General features: G+C 42.0%; 1 protein-coding gene across 4 annotated transcripts in view; it reads right to left on the bottom strand.

The window, feature by feature from the left end:
- Positions 1-18,089, bottom strand: part of RIMBP2 (RIMS binding protein 2) — a 102,967-nt gene that overhangs the window by 57,377 nt on the left and 27,501 nt on the right. For 3 of the 4 annotated variants that reach the window (XM_085075357.1, XM_085075359.1, XM_085075360.1), the window contains exon 4: positions 7,708-7,845. The exons of the other annotated variant lie outside the window; for it this stretch is intronic. In XM_085075357.1, the coding sequence (XP_084931483.1) occupies positions 7,708-7,845 (138 nt within the window). The remainder of the gene's footprint in view (positions 1-7,707; positions 7,846-18,089) is intronic. 4 annotated transcript variants of the gene reach the window in all.

Raw genomic sequence — 18,089 nt, 5'->3', positions numbered from 1 at the left:
GAGACATGGCTGAATTTTTAATAACACTGGAAAGCAAAGTGACAAACCTCAGAGTGTGGACTTCAAACCTCCCCAGCATTCCAAGTATTTGGAGGATGAGAAAGGAAATCCACACTCCCTGGGAAAGACTCAAACAGACTGCAGAGCTGGAAGTGCCTCTGAATGCTTCAGGCACTAAGAACTACTTTTCACATGCAAATAATAACACAGAGACTCTTGCTGTTGTCTTTAACAAGAATTAGAGGTTTGTCCTTAAAAAAGGAGCCAGACTTCCAACTGCCAAACCTTCTGGTCTTTAAGGAAATGGAAAAACTATGGAAGGAAAGTGGGGAAACAGAGTTTGGTTTGGAATTATGGCAAGAGAATTAGCAAACACAGGTCTGGTTCCCTCCTGGTCCTTCAGAAGCAAACCTGCAAACACTTCTTGCCTCAAATCCAGACAATAAAAATCTCCTGTGACAACTGATGCACAACTCCATGTAGGCAGGACACGATCAGTCTGCTAAAATTAACTGCTGAAGCTGTGAAGTTGGGTCAGAAGAGATTAATTACATGAGTGAGAAATGCCCAGAATACATCTTATCACTATTGTTACTTTTCCTATATTTAGGGCTTTTAATTTTTTTTTTTTTACTTCGTTGATCATCATTCATTTAAGATCAAATTATTACCAAATTTGCAAACTACACAACATTTTTACAGAGAAAAACAGGAACAGATTCTCTTATGAATACATTTTTGTCAGTTTTATCTTTTAGTTACTCCCAATTTCATCACCTTGGTTTACATTTCAAACCTGACAGGAGCAGGGCTTATTCCAACTAAACCAAATTACAGGTATTAATTAATGGCTCATGCTTGTTTGCCAGCTCCTGCAAGCAGAAGGGTAGATAAAAAAATGTATTTACAGCAGAATTTAATTACCCATTTTCAAGCCATTGGCCTCCTGGCAAAAGTCTCCCAGTGTAGTGCAGAATAGGAGTTGGATTAAGAATTAATTTACTGTCAGGAATGATCTGCAATTTAACGGCTTAATCAAGTTTGCCCTGGAATTGGTAGGAGCTCTGGAGCCTGATGGTGCCTCAGAGCTGCTGCAGCCCCAGACAGCCTCAGATCCATAACAGAATCAGCAAAACAGGAGTTCTCCTCTCAGCAGCAATGCCTCTAGCGAGTTCTGTGCTCCCAGCAGCTCAGGGCACTTTGGGCTCCTTGCTCCTCCTGCAGCCTCACCTCCCCAGAGCCTGACTGCAGAGCACCAGCACTGGCAGAAATTCAGCCCAGTGCCTGCAAACACATCCCCTCCTGTCCTTTGAAACTGCAGTGCAAACAGAGAGAACTGTGAACAAAAGGAGACAAAGGGTTTGAACACAGAGATGTTCTCTTGGCTGAGCTCAGAACTGTCCCTACTGTGGGCACTATGATCTCTGAGCTCCTTCTACAGGAGCACTGCTGGGGCTGGAAATAGAGGAAAAAACACAAATCACAGCTGAGAAAAAATGAGCCATGAGCTGAGCCTTTTGATCGTTAAAATCCTGAAATTTAAAAGATCTTGATTACCTTTAAAAATGAAATCAATCCACGTTTTCTACAAGAAGCCAAGTGATAGAACAGTAATAGCCTAAGTGCTGAAATAGAAAATGTCATGCTAGAAATAGGGGTATAAAAACTGCTCTCCTGAGCTTTCAAAGCCAGGCTTTAATGGTCTCAGTGGCTCCAGCCTTTCAAAAATATGAATAAACTTCTCACATGGGGTATTTAGCTGGGCTGAAATACTCCAAACAGAGTCTCTGCAAATTATCATTGGCTGTCAGAATATGCTGGTGGAGCTCCTGAAGTGCTCTGAAGGCCAAACCATGCCAGCAGCTCACCTTACATTCTGCTGCTTTTCCCTGCTCAGACTATGGATCATCCTGATGTCTCCCATTCTGTCACCCTGGCATTTGGAATCACATCTGGCACAATATTAGCACTACAGCCAAAACCTCTTGTGCAACACTGATGCTGCTTTTCCTCCTTCCCCTCCAAAGATGGCTGAGAAGGTAATTGTTAAACTCTTCAGCATCTGAACAAATCAGTGGGTATTTCATGGGAAAAACAGAATGGTCATTCACAGAAAATAGAGAAAAAATCACCTTTCCTGTGCAAGCACAAGGCATGTTCTGGGCTGGCTGTGCCCAGGTGAGGAGCAAAGCAGTGATGGCAATGGCAGAACCTTCAGAGTGACAGCAGGAATTGAAAACAGCAATTCCTCCTGTTCAGACTCCTCTTTCTCACCCCAGAGCGCACTTAATGGAACCAGCAGGTGTAGAAAGTCACTCTGCACATCACAGCCTCAGGGAGTGCTGACTGTTTTCTCCACCTCCAGCAGCCTGGTTTCCTTCTCCTCTCTCCCCCACAGCATGCCCAGAGCCCCACTGCCACAGGGGATTTTCCTTTTTTTGGTTTTTTTGTTCCCATATCAAAAGGAAACTGGATGTTTCCAAACCTTAGCTTTTTCCGGACTTTCACCTAAATTTTCAACTCAACTCTCTGAACACAATTTACACTCTCTCAAATAAAGTTACTCCATGCTGGATCTCCTTCGACATCAGACAGTGGCAGGCTTGGTTCTTCACTCTGTAAATGCAGGACAGGCTTTGGTTCCTGTGCAATCCTCACATTGAAATGACACCCTGGATTTTTCTCCCAGCAGCTGCAGAGGCACAGCAAAGCCCAACCCATCTCAAGTGGGAATCCAGGCTGCAACCCTCCAAATGCCAAGGCACAAAATAGCAGCCTTGTCCCAATTTCTCCATGTTATTTTGGTGTGCTTTGGAAAAAAACCCAACAACACGTAACTCATTAATTATAACCTTTCAAAAGTGTTTTCCTTTCCCCCAAACTGCTAAAATTTAGCAGAGCTGCAGCCAAAGTTCTAATGAAACTATTTTTAGCTTTTGTCATGCAGAGAACATCATGAAGTAGGTCTCATCCTTCTATTAATGCAAATGTATTTAAGCAGTCAGCGCAGGGAAGTTTAAAATATGCTAATCACTGTTTCTTTGGCCTGCAGCCTCTGATGTCTCTGCTGATGTGAACACACCAGCCAAGGGAACACCATCATTTAAAGTGCCAATAGGTGCTCACAGCTCCAGAAAGTGACAGCCACATGCATATTTTATTGCCACATTTATTTGTTTCCCTAATTCCCACAGTCAACAACCTTTTAATACACACTGTTCTTATTTCCTGGTGTCTGAGCCGAATTGCCACAGCGTGTTAAAAATGGAAATGCTCTGGATAATCACATGCAATGGTTTTCTTTGGGAAGTGTTCAGTGCTGCTGAAAGGGAGCAGATTGGCAGCCCTGCAGATTGGAGTTCCCTGATAATCCACCAGGAAAACAAGGCGCTGCTGGGGCAGCAGCTCAGCAGCTTCCCTGCAGTGCTTCCAGCCAAATCCCTGTGAGAGAAACTGAAAAACCAACTCATCACATCCCCTAGTCAGTCTGACTGCCTGCTCATATCCTTGGCCTTGCTGCTTGTTTTCAGTGTCAGAGAAAGTGATCAGAGAGCAATGCCTGTCAGCCCTGCAGCACTCAGCCTGCCCAGGACATCCTGCCTGTGCTCAGAACACCTCAGCAATTTCAATTTGTAAAGAATTGAGATAAAACCACTGGGTGTCACCTAAATGCTTCCCACCCACTGGGAGTCCCACCAGGAATGGGATTTTCCTTCAGCATGTTGCAATGATGAGGACAAAACACCAGAGAGAGATGTGCATGGCTCTCCATTTTTGTCAATACTGAGAATTAATACTTTTAATTAGCAGCATGATCAAGATGGTAGAAAACATTATTTTGTACCATACAGAGTACAGCAGATATTATCACACCTGACAGACAAGGTCTGGAGAGTTGATCAAAGCCCCTGTTGACACCTAACCTGGGAAACTAAACCAGAAATTTAAAGAATGAATTTTAAAGAACTAGAAATCTAACGAACGTTTTTTAATGACACACCAGTAAGTCAGCAATTAGAGGAGAATGTGCTAGCACAGACATAAATAAACAAATAAAAGCACAGGATTTTAAGATACCAAAGGAAACTCAGCCACAATACTTCAGAGAGACTGCAAGGCTCAGTTGTGTGGCACAAAAGCACAGCAGAGTTTCATGGGCAGAAACTGGGGATGTTTTATTGTGCAGTGACAGCTGTGAGTCCAAAACCCTCCTCAGACACCTTCCTGACACTGCCAAGGCAATTCCTGCCCAAGGGAACCAGGAGCTGCTCAATAAAGAGAAAATGCCTCATCCTCAGCAGATATCCACTCACAGAATTCTCTCCTTATCTCAATAAACTTCATAAATAAATTCAGCCTGGCATTTTTGCAGAAGATCAAATCCCATTAAAATGCATCTTGCAGTTATCTGTGGCAATATTGGTTAGGTCTCGAATTGCATTTTATCCTCTGTGAACTGAGATGTTACAGCAGAGTGTTTGCAGGGTTTGCACACATTTGCTCTCCAGGGGAAGGTGCTTTGTGCCACTTCGGTTCTGGAATTTTAACTCTTAGAAATGATCTGCAAATCTTCCTGGTAACTACACAAAACACTGCTAAAGAAGGAACCAGGGAATTTCAAAATACATCCATGAGTGTCTTAATGAGTGTCACTCATTAATTAGGTCTTTAGGACCACATTGCCCATCTTTGGAATTCTAACAGACCACGCAGAGAAAGAGTTAAATTCTATTTGCCTTGCTGAAATTAATATCTCAAATATATCTCTGAGGCCATGCACCCAGCCAAGATGCTTTTGGCTCTACAGAAGCCTATTTTAAAATGTGTGGCTAATTATTTATACAGCTCATTATCTCCTTGCTGTGCTGAGCACGACTCCTTCCCCTCGTCCACCCACTGCCTCTCAGGTGAATGCTTTCAGTGGGTCTGAAACATCCTTCTTTTAAGAAGGAAAAAAATTAACCAGTGCAGCCACTTTGGAGGAAATTTCACCAAAATCCAGCAATGAGATCTCACCAGCATTAGATTTTGCAGACAAGGCAGTGATGTTCCAACTTTCCTTCAAATCCAGAAAATCAAGGTTTTTTCCTGAGTTAAGGTGCCTTACAGACCATGAGGAGAGAGCAGGAGAGATCAGCCCGAGGGATGATTGCTCCAAAACTGATTTCATCTCCTGCTTATCAGGACACCTTCCATCCACCCTCAGTGAAACTGCCTGTAGCACTGTGTTCAGTGGTAAATAAGTGAATTATTGCACACACTTCTCACACTCCCAGCACTCCTGAGCACTGAGGATTCCCAAGGGTCTGAAGGCACTCAGAGCTCCATACACTCAATTTAAAGCCATTAAACACAGAACTGGAATGATTTGTTTTGGAGAGCAGATGAAAACTCCTTCTCCAAATCAGAGCTGCATCCTCCAAACTATTCAAACAGAGAAGCACAAGTTTCTTTGCCTTTGGTAACTTGGTCTTGTCTGCCTCCCAGACTCATCCATCCTCACCCAGTGCAAGGAACTTTCTCAGGGTCAACTTCCATTGCCTGATGCACAGCAAATGCTCCAAGCTGCAAGGGACTTGCTGAAGGACAGTGCTGAGAACCTTGCTACTTTCAATTTCCATGTCAGGTTAATTTTCCATAAGAATTAAAAATTCTGGGACAGGAGTTTGTAGCTCTGCAGTTACTTTTGATCTAAACACCAGCATTCTGCATGACTTGCCTTGTCAGCTTTAAACTCTTCACAGAAGGACTTTTTCTTTTTTTTTTAGCCAGCATTTGTCAGTAAAGCACCTTTTGCATTTGGAATCTGTGCTGAGATCCCCAGACAGAGCTACAACCATCAAACATGCATGAGTGCTAAGCACAGGATGGAACAGGAGTTTGTGAACTTCAGCACACCCTGATCCACTCCTGTTCACACATCTCAGTCCTGCTGTTGTGTTTGATGAAAGAGGACAGCCCAGAAATACACTTTTATACATCTCTGTGACATTCAGTATGCTTTTCCCAGCACTCCATCTATCTCTGCTGTGCACCACCAAGCCCTGAGCTCCTCACAGGCTCCACATCCTCATCCAGACAAGGATTTCAGAGCTGCTCCCCTCCTGGCCTCACTGAGCTCTGCTCTGCTCACCTCACCAAAAACTGCAATGTGGGACTGAAAGTGCCTTCATTGAAAGGTCACATTCGAGTCAACAATCTTCTTGAACTGTGGGAGTAAGAATATTATGTTCTGGGGAAGAAAGGAAAAGGTCAGCCTGCCTTCATGGCTACTAATTTAATCCAATCTTATACTGGCCATGTCTCACTGTTTGGGCCTTTAAATATCTTTCACTGCTTCTGCTCATTCAGGAATGTAATGACCTGCTTGAAATATGATTAGAAAAAAATGCTTTTTAAAACCCCATTAAGATCTATTTTTGATGGAAGTTTCCTTCTCAGCCTGCAGCTAAGAAAAGCTTTCATTATGCTGGCACTGCACCAAGAAGCCCAAACCAGAATTCTGCATTTGCACAGGTAATAGCTGATCTAGAAAACACCATTAGAAATGGAAAGCTGAATAAGTCACTGCAGTGATTCAGAGAGAACACTGATGGTGGAATGGCAAAGCTCAGTAGGACTCAGTGCTGCAGCCCAGGTTTGCTCCAAGTTGGTTTTTTTGGAGGTTTTGGGGCTACAAACAACAACCTCCCTTCCCAGACACCTCCTGCTGAGGGAAATTTGACACAACATTGAAAGATTGACTCCACGTTTTTACCAGCAATGTCTCTCACCAAACCTCAACATTCCCTTCACATCACAGCTCTGTAATTATTCTTTTCAGCAGCAGAGATGCAAAGGAGGCATTAACAGCCGTTCAAAATATCACATTTATGCACTTTTCTCTTGTCATATTAAATGTAATTACTTCTGATGCAATCAAACTCATATCCTTCAAATGGATAAATCCAGCACCAAATTTAGAACCTCAAGCTCCACACATCAGGCTCTTAGAGCAAAGCTTTAAGCCTTTACTTTCACTTCAGGGAGGTACAAAGAATAGTGAGAACATAAGGTTTAAAAATAGTATTTTTAATGCATTTTCCTTCAATTATTCTGTTCATTCCTGGTTGCAAAGTGCTTTGAAGATCAAAGGTGATATCTGAACTGCATCTCCTAACTCAGCCACCAAGAGATGAGAACACTGACTGACCAACCCTTCTGAAAGCTCCTTCTCTGAGTTCAAAAGGTGCCTGAAAACCAGAAGATGTGCAAACACACAGAAATCCAACCAGAAAACATCTGCTGATGTTGGGAATCAAGGATGGATACAGCAGAATAGACTGGGATGTGCTGCTGATAACACTGAGCTCAGGATCCTCACTTCCCATTCATGCATCCAGAACTAAGCACTGCAATTACTATTTATATCATTTTTTTGGCTTTCAAACTCTCATTTCATGCTTAGACTACATCACACACACACATGTGTTTTATGTAAGTTCTACAGGAGTTTAAGGAATCAATCCAAAGGACATTGCTGTGCAGATAGTGGAGTTAAATCCTCCCTTTTCCTCCCAAACTCTGCCCCTCAGAAATCCCCGTGCAAAAAAACCCCAAAAATCCACACAACCAACCAAGCAAAAGCAGCAGTTTGGACTGCACAACAAAACTTCTTTTCAAATGCATCAGTTGCCATGAAAGTGTAGAAATAAAGACAGGACTTACCAAAAACTGCCAGTGATGATTCTTTTCATTTAAGGTGGAGACATGAGACTTGGAAATCTGTGTCTCTTCTATGCAGCAGGTCTGATCAAATATTTCCTGTGAAGCTGCAGGCTGCAGACATGATGGGGCATTTCCAAACTGGGCAGAAAGAAAGAAAACCAGTCAGTGGCCACCTGGTTAAGCTGCATTTGCAGTACCTGAGCAGCACTTCCTCCCCCTAACATTAAAGTGTGTTTTCTGAACATGTTTTTCACTGCATGTGTCCCCAAAACTGCATGGAGGTGATGGCTAATTATCCACCACATACCATGGAAGGCAACCTAAATGAATAAATTCAGCCTTGCTGGATAAACATTTTTGTCAGGGCAGGAAACAAGACTGAAGTCACACATAAAACTCCAAAATGAGCCTTAAATGTATCATCACTGGTACCCTGAAAGAATTTAACCTCAGAGGGCAAGTGAAAAAATTCAGTTTCAATACTTTCTGGAAGAAATGTAGGGACACAGAACGAAGCAGAAAAATTCTATCCAATATTTATCATTACAGCCTGCAGAATATCTCTTTATATTAATAACACATTCCCAGCAAAGGTTAACACAAAACACCATTAGCAATCCAGGAGTGTTTCTGCTGTCTCACCCACTCAACTCACAGCACTCCTTAGCTTAGAGGCATCTTTAGGTTTGATTTTCACATCTTTTGGATGGAGTCAGTGGAGACAACATTCTCCAGTTCCTTTTCAAGGCAGGTTTGGGAACAACCACCTGAAATACACTACATTTCCATGCAAATACACTTTGAAGTCCCCACGTTCCTGAGAAAACCTGAAGGATTCTGAATTTGGGATAATTCAAACCTACTTAATTCTCTGCTAAGCATTTTCTGTTCTGGGCAGCAGTCAAACACCTTTTGCAAAATGACTCAAGAGAGACCATGAATCACTGGGAGAGACTAAATCCAAACTGTGGAGAAACTCCCACTGATCCCTGGGTGAGATCCCAGTTGGTTCCAGCTGAGCTTCACAGCCCAAGGAAAGATCCAATAAAGCTCTTCTTCCCTCGGGCAAAATTAGCTTCCCTTCTCACAGCAAGCCAATCCCTCTGAATGCCACCCACAGCAAGGAAGAATCACAGGGATTTCAAGCTGCTTCTTCAAGAAACACAAAAACTTCTTAAAAATAAAACTAGTGAACGAACTTCTTTAAAATAAAAAAGGATTTAAACAACAATGTAACATAGCATCAGCGCTGTGACAGTTTTACATGAATCCAAGTTTGATGTAAATTCCAGCAGGAAATGCAATTAACTTGTCCTTCCCAGTCTCAGCAGATCAGCAAATTGCTAAGATCATTCCAAGTGCAGAAACTCAATCAGGTGTCCACTTCATGGACAGGAGTGTTCAACAGCACAGGGACACTGATAAAAACCAGAAGACAAGTGTAAAATAAGGGTTTTTCTCCTAATTTCTCACTTTTAAGAGCAGCAGAAACAACGTGTGTTGGATTGCACACAGCCCCTGTTCCCCACAGGCAGATAATTCAGAATTAAAGCTCAGCCTGGGGGAAGTGTTTTTGGTTTTTATTTATCTGATTTGTTTGGTAATAAATAAATTTCCCCCAAGGAGAGTCTGTTTTGCTGCAGCAAAAATTCCTGAGTGATCTCTCCCTGTCCTTGTCCTGACCCAGGAGCCTCTAACAGTGTTTTCAGTGCCCTGGGAGGGCAGGGGAGCAGCTCTGGTGGCACTGAGCACCCAGCCAGGGTGGCCTCACCTCCCAGCCCAGAGAAACCACAGGGAGCTCTGCAGTTCATCACTGTGAGAACTTCTGCTGCATCCTCCCTTCTCCACCAGCTCCTCACAGCTCCAAACCTCATGCTCTATCCTCACATCCCTCTTTTTGGAGATTCAGGTCACAATAACTCAGTGCAAAGGTGCTGGAGCTGCTGGAGGAGCAGTTTTAGGAATAAACTGTGCTGCAGCTAAGGCTCTGAGGCAGTCAGGCACCTTTCCATGCTATTTGATTTGGGCTGCATTTTGCCAACTAGAAAACAAAAATACTGAGTGGGAAGATGTGCTGATTAAGGTCAGCAAATTGAATTCTGCTGAGCCCCACACCTGAGCAGAGATGACTTGAGATACTCTGAGGGGTAGGAGAGAGTTGAGAAAAGCTCAAACTCAGCCCACCTGAGCAGTGTCCTCAGCATCCCAACCCCAGGGACACGGGACAGGGACTCCCTGAGCCCAAAAACAGCACTTGGGTCTCATCCTCTGCAAATTGTTCGGAACCAGCATGGTATCATTGCCACCTCTCCTCAGCAGCTGCATTTTCACACCAACATCTCTGTGCTTCTCCCTAATGCCAAAGAAAACTTCCCTGTGGCTTTTGCCAAAGGTATCCAAGTGTTCTCCTGAACACCCAACCTTCTCTGCTCCCTGGGGAAACCAAGGACTTCAGCCAGGGCACAGCAGGGTCACAGCCACCCCACAGAACTTCCTCCACCACTCTTCTTCTGTTTCATTAGTCCTACATCACCTGCTAAACTGCAAACTTCTCTGATCAATCAACTCCTGTCGTGACACAAATGTAGCACAACACCCTCTGGAGCCCAAATTTGTGCTAAAGCCCAAAATGTAACAGAAGATGACAAGCATGAATAAGTTCCTCCAAAGACTCATTTCTTCCCTGGGATGGAATTCCAAAAATACCTTTGGATGGTGTCCCTCCACACTCAGGATGGCAAGGCAGATGAATTGCATGCTGAGAGCGCCAGCTAAATATCAGAGGTTACAGTCTGACAGATTGCAGAGTTAATGATAGATACTTCCCTCATGCCCCCACATTTCCAGCTATTTTTAAATGCCTTCACTTACATAATGTTTGGTGTCTTCATCAGCACAAATCTAATTCTGCTGGCAGCATCAAGGCTGTATTTGTAGGACATGGGAAATCACTCAGGAAAGGATGAATCCTCCCAGTTCTGCTGGGCTTGGGCCTGGGAGCTCAGGAGCTTTTACTAATTCATGAGTTTCCTGAGAGGAACCAGTGGCTGCCTTGTGTCAGCTGAGCAGGATCGTAATTCAATGCCCTGGATGGATCTGAATGACTCACTGAGGCTCAGCCTGGCTGCTGCACAGCTCTGGTGACAAAGCCTTTTGCTGGGGGAAGATGGGTTTGGAGAAGTCAGTTCATGCACAAGTTACCCAAGTTTGGTTTTGAGGGATGGGGTTGTTTGTTAAATACATAAAGAGCTGAGGTGAAGCTCATTCACACCAGGAAGGTTTTGCTGCAAGGACTGTGCAGTGTAATTAAAAAGCTGGAATGGCTTTTCTCAGCTTTCCTGGACAGAGAGAAGTCTTGGTTTTAATACAGAGTGGAGATACCAAAATACCAAATGAGAGGAAGAAACTTCAAAGCAGCCATTCTCCAGGTCCAAAAGAGCCTTGAAATGCACAAACCCAGCTCAGCAACCAGTATTTTTAATGAAGCCACAACATTTTGGGGTGAGTGACCTCCAGCAAGGAGTAAGAGACAAAACCACCATGAGACTCCCCAGAGCTGCAGCTGGGTGTTTCACCAGCAGGCACTGTGCTATTCCAGGTAACACAGACAGACACAAACACTGACACAGAAAGGTGCAGCACAAGGAGATTTTATCGAGGGCCATGGCAGAGCTCAGTTTACCAGTTCACATCTTTCTTCTTCAGGCTGAAACCAGCAAGACACAAATGTCACTGAAAGGTGGAGAACTAACCCTGAACACCAACATCCTCACCATCTCTAAAGTGACACCTTCATTCAAGTTTCCTTAAATCTGTAAGTCACATGGAGTTTGAATGTTGCCATCTCCATGAAATACTGTTTTAATGTGTTTTATTACAGCTAAACTTTTTTCTGGTTGGGGAGCCAGAAATGCTTTACCAACTTCTAAAAAGACACAAAATAGTTACAAACCCAAATGACACTAATATGCCTCCTTGGCTGGGCTGTGAAACAGTTTTGGGAATTCATTTGAAAGATGCTGTCACTGTTATATCTTTTATGATCTCTAACCATACATTGGAAATAATTCAGCGATTGACTTTGGTCCTAAACTGCAAATGATGAATGCACTGTGATTGAAGAATCAGGAGCCAAGTTAGACAAAGGACAATAATATTCAACAAGGAAGGCAAAATGTCAACAATTGTAAGCTATCATCTATTGAAGCAATTCTTAACTGTTCAGCTTGTAATGTCAAATACTTCAATAAATCCTTCACAAAACACATTTCAATCTTTCTTCTTAAATTGAAAGGATTATCCTGACCTATCCCTGCTTTTAACACGTCTTTTTCCTTTTGCCTCAATCAGAGTATAAATATTCAGCATTAGTGAAATAATCAGCAGTATTACAATGTGTAACAGTGCTGCAGCTCTGGGCTGTGTGGGTGTGCAGAGAAAAACGTATTTAATACAGATACTAACCAAGCTGATGGATTTTATTTACTGTCTATAATTTATTACAATTTATTACTGTCCTATTCAGTCTAAGCAGGTAACAATAAGGTGAACTTTGGGTTAGGAGCTCTGCAAAAATGCCTCTGAATTTTTTAGGTTAAAGACACTGCAGAGAACAAACTCATTACCTGCACTGTGGTAATGCAATACAATGTATATATGTGTGTATATTATGATGTAAATATATATATATATATTATCCAAGCCAGTGGATCTGCACAGCCACTGACACAGGCATGAGGCTGAGGTTAACTTTAAATTATGTGTACAGGAAAGGGGCAGAGCTTTGAGAAGAGATAACAAACTCTTTACACCACCAAAAAGCTTCTGAACGAGAGGCACTGCCTACGAAGGAAGCCTTGAGGAATTATGAAAGTTACTGTTGGAAAAACAAAAGAACCTTAGAATCACTTGCAGAATTATTACTCCCCAAAGAAGATACTTCTTTTTAATCAAAGGACTCAACGAGTGCAAAACCATGGGAATTTATGATTCCCAAACTATTCATTTTGAACTTGGCCACCACAACACTGCAGAGCTCATTTCTCTACTCAGAATGCAACTTCTCTACTCAGATCAGGATTTGCCTGCAAGAAAAGAGAAGGTGTTTTCTGTCACACTAAAATATGAACATTATTTCATTTTCTCACTCTTGCATGTCTTTTTTTTTTTCATCACAAAAGTTATGCTAACTGACAGGTTAGGGTCAATTTAATAGGAAATTAAAATTTTTTGATAGGTACTAGAGTAATATTCCTAGAAATAGGAATATTGGGTTTGGTGCCATAATGTCCTCATTACTGTAATAATGCATAAAATGCATTAGTAATGAATAAAGTCCTCACAACACCTCTAATGCAGCTGGAGGAGTAATTTCCTGACACCTTCCCATCAGGAAGGCTCTTCCATGCAGAATGTTTGGTTTAGTGCTTTAGGATTAAGTCAAATATTATCCTCAACCCTATTACAACTGAGAATACAAAAATACTTTGATGATATTTGTCTTACAATTTGAGAGCTTCTAGGTGTATTAAAGCATCCCCAGTTTGGTCCCATTACATCACATCTCCAAGTGACAAAACAAATTAATTAGCAAGATCGTGGCACCTCGTCCTTAATCTCATTAGCAAAGACTAATGGCTACAGAATCAATTATTTCATACAGATTTCTGCCTCAGCACCATCAGCCTTTACATCACACAGGCTCCTTTTGAATTTGCAATTCCGCTGTAATTTCCTCCACTAGTTTAATTACAACCCTTAATTAAGTCCCTTCTTTAATCAACTTTACAGCTATGTCCATCCGTTTATGGCTGCAAATAAAATAAGAAACAAAGAGAACTAACAAAGCTTTCCCAGGGTTTGGCTGTCCCAACCTCTGCTGCAGGAATTGCAGAATTCCCTGCTTTTCAAGGCCCAAAATTGGCTCATAAGGAACACAAAGAAACCCAAATTTCTAGCTGAGGTTTACAAAACCATGATACAGTTTTCATTTGCAGCTCCTGGAAATCCAGTGGATTAGTGATTACATTTACATACTGCATTGTTTTGTTTATGTCAATTCAGTTTTTGGGGCTATGCAGGTGTTGTAGTTTTCAGAATAAACAATTTCATTCCCAAAGCAATAATTGAGATTTTCCAGCTTCACACTTTGCTGTTATCAGAAACATTTTGTATTTCTTTCCAAAGCTCAGTGCTCTGCAGTGTGGGGAATGTTAGCCATGAAAATCACTCACTCTGGGGATCAGTGCAGTTGGGGGTTAAATGTTCATTTTAGAAATACATTAACACATCAACATTCTCACAGGAAGAAATACTTGTGATACTAAAGAAATACTAAAGAGCAGTGTGTCCATACAGAGCTGCACAATATCAACACCTAAATCATAATGAACAATCACAGAACATAATTAATTACTGCTGGGCGTTTCAATAGAAAAGAGTAACAATTCTTTTACAACAATGGTGCTATTTAAAAAATATTCTCCATTAACCTGTGGAATCTCTCATTTGATCAGAGTTTTGTGAGATTTCACAAGTATGTGACAATTTTAACTGGGCATAAGGGAAAGTTTCTGCTCTTCAGTGACCTGCAGTGAATGAGGAGATTGGAATGGCCAGGAATAGCTTCTGTCCTTCTGATAGCTTTAATTAGCTCTACCCATTTCTTTGCTCCCCTCTCTCAAGCTAACCAAAAGCTAATTTCTGTCCCTTCCTCCCTGCAGAGTCAGATCCACCCTGCTGACCACCAAACCCCACTTTGGGAGTTATTTTTGCCATTTCTTTCTACCTCACCTCACCTCACCCACACTGAGCCATTGCTCCAAAGCTGCCTCCTGTCCCCCAGATCTCTGACTATCAGAATTTGGTCTCTATCCCTCACCAGATTCCTCAATTAGAGCACAATCCTTACCCCAAACCAGCTCTGCCCTTTGCAGTCAGCAGCTGCTGCTGTTCCACCCTTGGCTGTAAAACACTTTTGACTTTTCTGATGTTCTAAACATGAACTGATTTCTCAGGGAAGGCTATGAAACACCAAATACTCCTGTGCCAAGCACTGTGAAACACCAAATAAATCTGGAGTGGCAAATTCCTCTGATGCTCCAGACTCATTTCTACTTTTGCTTTGTTTGCTGATTTATTCTTTTACAATGGTAAAAAAAAAAATCATTTATTGATAAAGAGCCCAAGTGGTTTTTTTCTTCAATTCTATCTTTCCTACTCTCATGCATAACTGATAAAACTATCTATTGACTTTTTTCTTTAAGATTTATCAGAATAAATGTACCAAAAGGAAATTAGCAACAAAAGTGAGAGAAGCCAACACCCTCTCTGTATGCAAATTTCTTCTCTTAAATACAAAAAATGAGACCATGGGAATCCTGTTTCACTGAGCAAATTAGCGAAAGGTCAGAAAGCTTGATCTTTGTCACTGGTGTACTCTGTCTGAAAGCTGAACTGCCATTTAAATATTTATAAGGGAGAGCTGTAATTGCAGGTTGAGAGCTGGGAGAGCTCTGGGTGCACAAAAAAGGAAACTGAACATATTCAAGCCATGGGAAATGTTCCACCAAAGGAAAATTTGGGTGCAGGCAGGAGTATTAACCTGGAATTTTAGTAATTTCTGAATCCACTCACCTAAAAAAGTGTCCTAAAGCCTTTTATTTTGGGAGTCTGTTTAGGACACAGAGAAGAAATTCAGACTTTACCAGCCACTGAAAACTGATGAAAAAGGTGCTTCCAAATGATGGCAGTGCCACAAGCAGTAGATGGAATCATGCTTCGTTTTTATGGATGTTTTTTATTAAATAAAAACAAAAAAGGGAGGAGAAGCAGCTGCACAGATGTCCAAGTGGAGAGAGCAAACAGAAATGTTCCAGACCTGCTGCAGAATGAGCTGAGCTTGCTGGGAACAGAATCTTCTCCCAACACATCACCAGTTCTCTCTGCCCAATCCTCCTGCCTGCCTGGTTTTAGTGTCCAGTTAAACCAAGGTTATCCTTGTCCCTCTGCTCTGATATCCAGTTTATTGAAGTTCCTTTATAACTTATTCTGTTTCACACCACAGGAGCAACAGGAAAGCTCAGAGATTTCCCAGCCAACTCCTCCTACCCAAACCCCAGATAACCCAAACTATCCACTCTGCATCCTTCCCCCTGTGCTCCCTGCAAGCCCAAACGTGCTTCACCCTCACCAAACAGAATGTTTCCATTTTGCCCATTTAGTGAATTCCCCTCCAGTCACACGGAGCCCCAGCCCAGAATTTTCCCAAAAAGAGCTCTGCAAACCACTTAGCCAAAGGGCAGCACAGCAAGTGCTCACTCAGGTGAGATCACATTTTGAGATGAAGATGCTCAAAGATCTACCTTGCAATGAACTGGATGCCTGAAAGGGAAGTAACTGCAAGATAAATAAAAATCTGAACTCTATCAAAAATACACAGTGATTTTGATAGGAATTCTTAACCATCTGAGGAGAATGAGTATTTGGCTTTCCAGAAGGGATAACTGCAGGGTTCCTACTTAATTATCTCCATGATGTGGGAAGTTCTGAAAGCAAGTTGCCATTGAAAAATGGAGAATGGTTTCCAAAACAATCACAACTTCTTGTTAAATCATTTTTGGAAGCATAAACCAAACCCTGCTCATTGGTTAGACAAGGCAACATCCCAAAATACTCCACTGATGACACCTGGTGGAGTTGCAGTGTTTTCCCTCAGCCTTCTGAGTGCATTTTGGGCTGCAGGCAGGACATCAAACTGCAGGACAACAACCAGACAAGGTCAGGTGAGGATCTCCACTGCACACTGAGCTCACCATGAAATCTGGAATTCCATTTTGCACCCATGGCATCTCAAAGGGAAACGTTTACAGCTGTAGAATTTGCCACCAGAAAAAAAAATCCTCATATCTCTGTTCAAATATCCTCCCAATATTAGCCAGACTGAACAATTCCCACCGTGACAGCAAAGAGGAAATGCTTCTGAAAATGCTAAGTTTAGCTTGTGGTTAATTATACAGATCTAGCTTTGGGTGAATGGTGATCTTGATTGTGAATGGGAAGATTGTTGATTAGATTTTTTAATAAATAAATTTAAAAATTAGAGCTCACTTGTCACTTGCAGCTCAAAGGAAGAAAGAACAATAGGCAGTCCTGGAGGCTCTCCAGGCTTGCAATCCCAGCCCTGGAACAGAAACATCCACAGCCCACATCACCAGAATGATAAAATGAGTGCAGACAGCTGACAAGGAAAAAGCCCTGATAAGCAATAAAACACTCACACCAACCAATGGAAAAAAAATGCAGGAAAACCATTATTTACTTTGATTTGATAAGTGAACTACGTGGCAAAGTGAACTACTTCCTTCCAAATGAAGGAATATATTTTTTTTCTTTTTTCTTTTTAAATTTGAACACTGAAATCTTCAGCAAGTATATTAAATCATAAACCATTTAAACTACTTTTCCAGAGTTTTCCACCCTTTTTTCCACCAAAGATCCCCACGGCTCTGTGCTCCCTCTTTTGGAAGCAGGCATTCTGTGACCTTCTCAGCACACAAACCCTTCCTCCACCAAGCCAAAACTCTTCACAAAATCTAGCCCTGGCAGGAGCTCCACTGAGCAAACTCCTATTTCCAAAGCCTCTTATCACTTCTCACATCCTGCCCTTAATTTTCCTCTTTTATGCTCTCAATATCACATTGCTTTGCCCTTTCAGTTTAAAAATTTCTCAATCACTCTGATTTTCATAATGGCTCTGGCTCCAGCTGACATCAATTCTCCAAAGCACTGCAGTCTTGAGGGTTCCCATATTTTTAGCTACTGTGCCAAATTGCTCTGAATTTAATTAGTTAAACACCTAACTGCAGAAATCTATCCTAAATTTGAAGTGAGAGTCTGCTGTCAAAGTTTTTATGACAAATTCAAGGCAAGTTTGGTACCTTCTGGGCAGGAAGTTGATGCAAATGACTCATGTGCTGAGGTGCAGCTAAAAACCACTGCTGGCTGCACATCTCAACAGCAGAGCATCACAGAACATCCAGAAATGTGATTCTTGGGAAAAACTCAAATCTGGCTATCCAGGTGAAATAACTGCTTTGTTTATTACTTTTTTACAGCCTGATATAAGAAATTACAAGTATAAAGAGGCAAGTGACACCTCTATACCACTGAGTATTCCTTTCCTAAAGTGTAAGTATCAAATTATTTACCTGATTTACAAATTGGAAAGAGGTTATTGAGCACAAGGCTGGATGATTTCTCCCTTTTATTGATGCAAACATGGACACCCTTTGTGTACCAGAGAACTGCTGCAGGAAATCCCTCCTGGGCTAACTGTGCTCAGAACCATTTCCATTTCTCACAGACCAGAAGGAAACTCTGCA

Source organism: Lichenostomus cassidix, chromosome 15, assembly GCF_008360975.1.
Source record: "Lichenostomus cassidix isolate B80296 chromosome 15, HeHo_3.0, whole genome shotgun sequence".
Taxonomy (NCBI): Eukaryota; Metazoa; Chordata; class Aves; order Passeriformes; family Meliphagidae; genus Lichenostomus; species Lichenostomus cassidix.
Note: the sequence above shows the minus strand (reverse complement) of the source record. Positions and strands in the feature narration are given on the sequence as shown.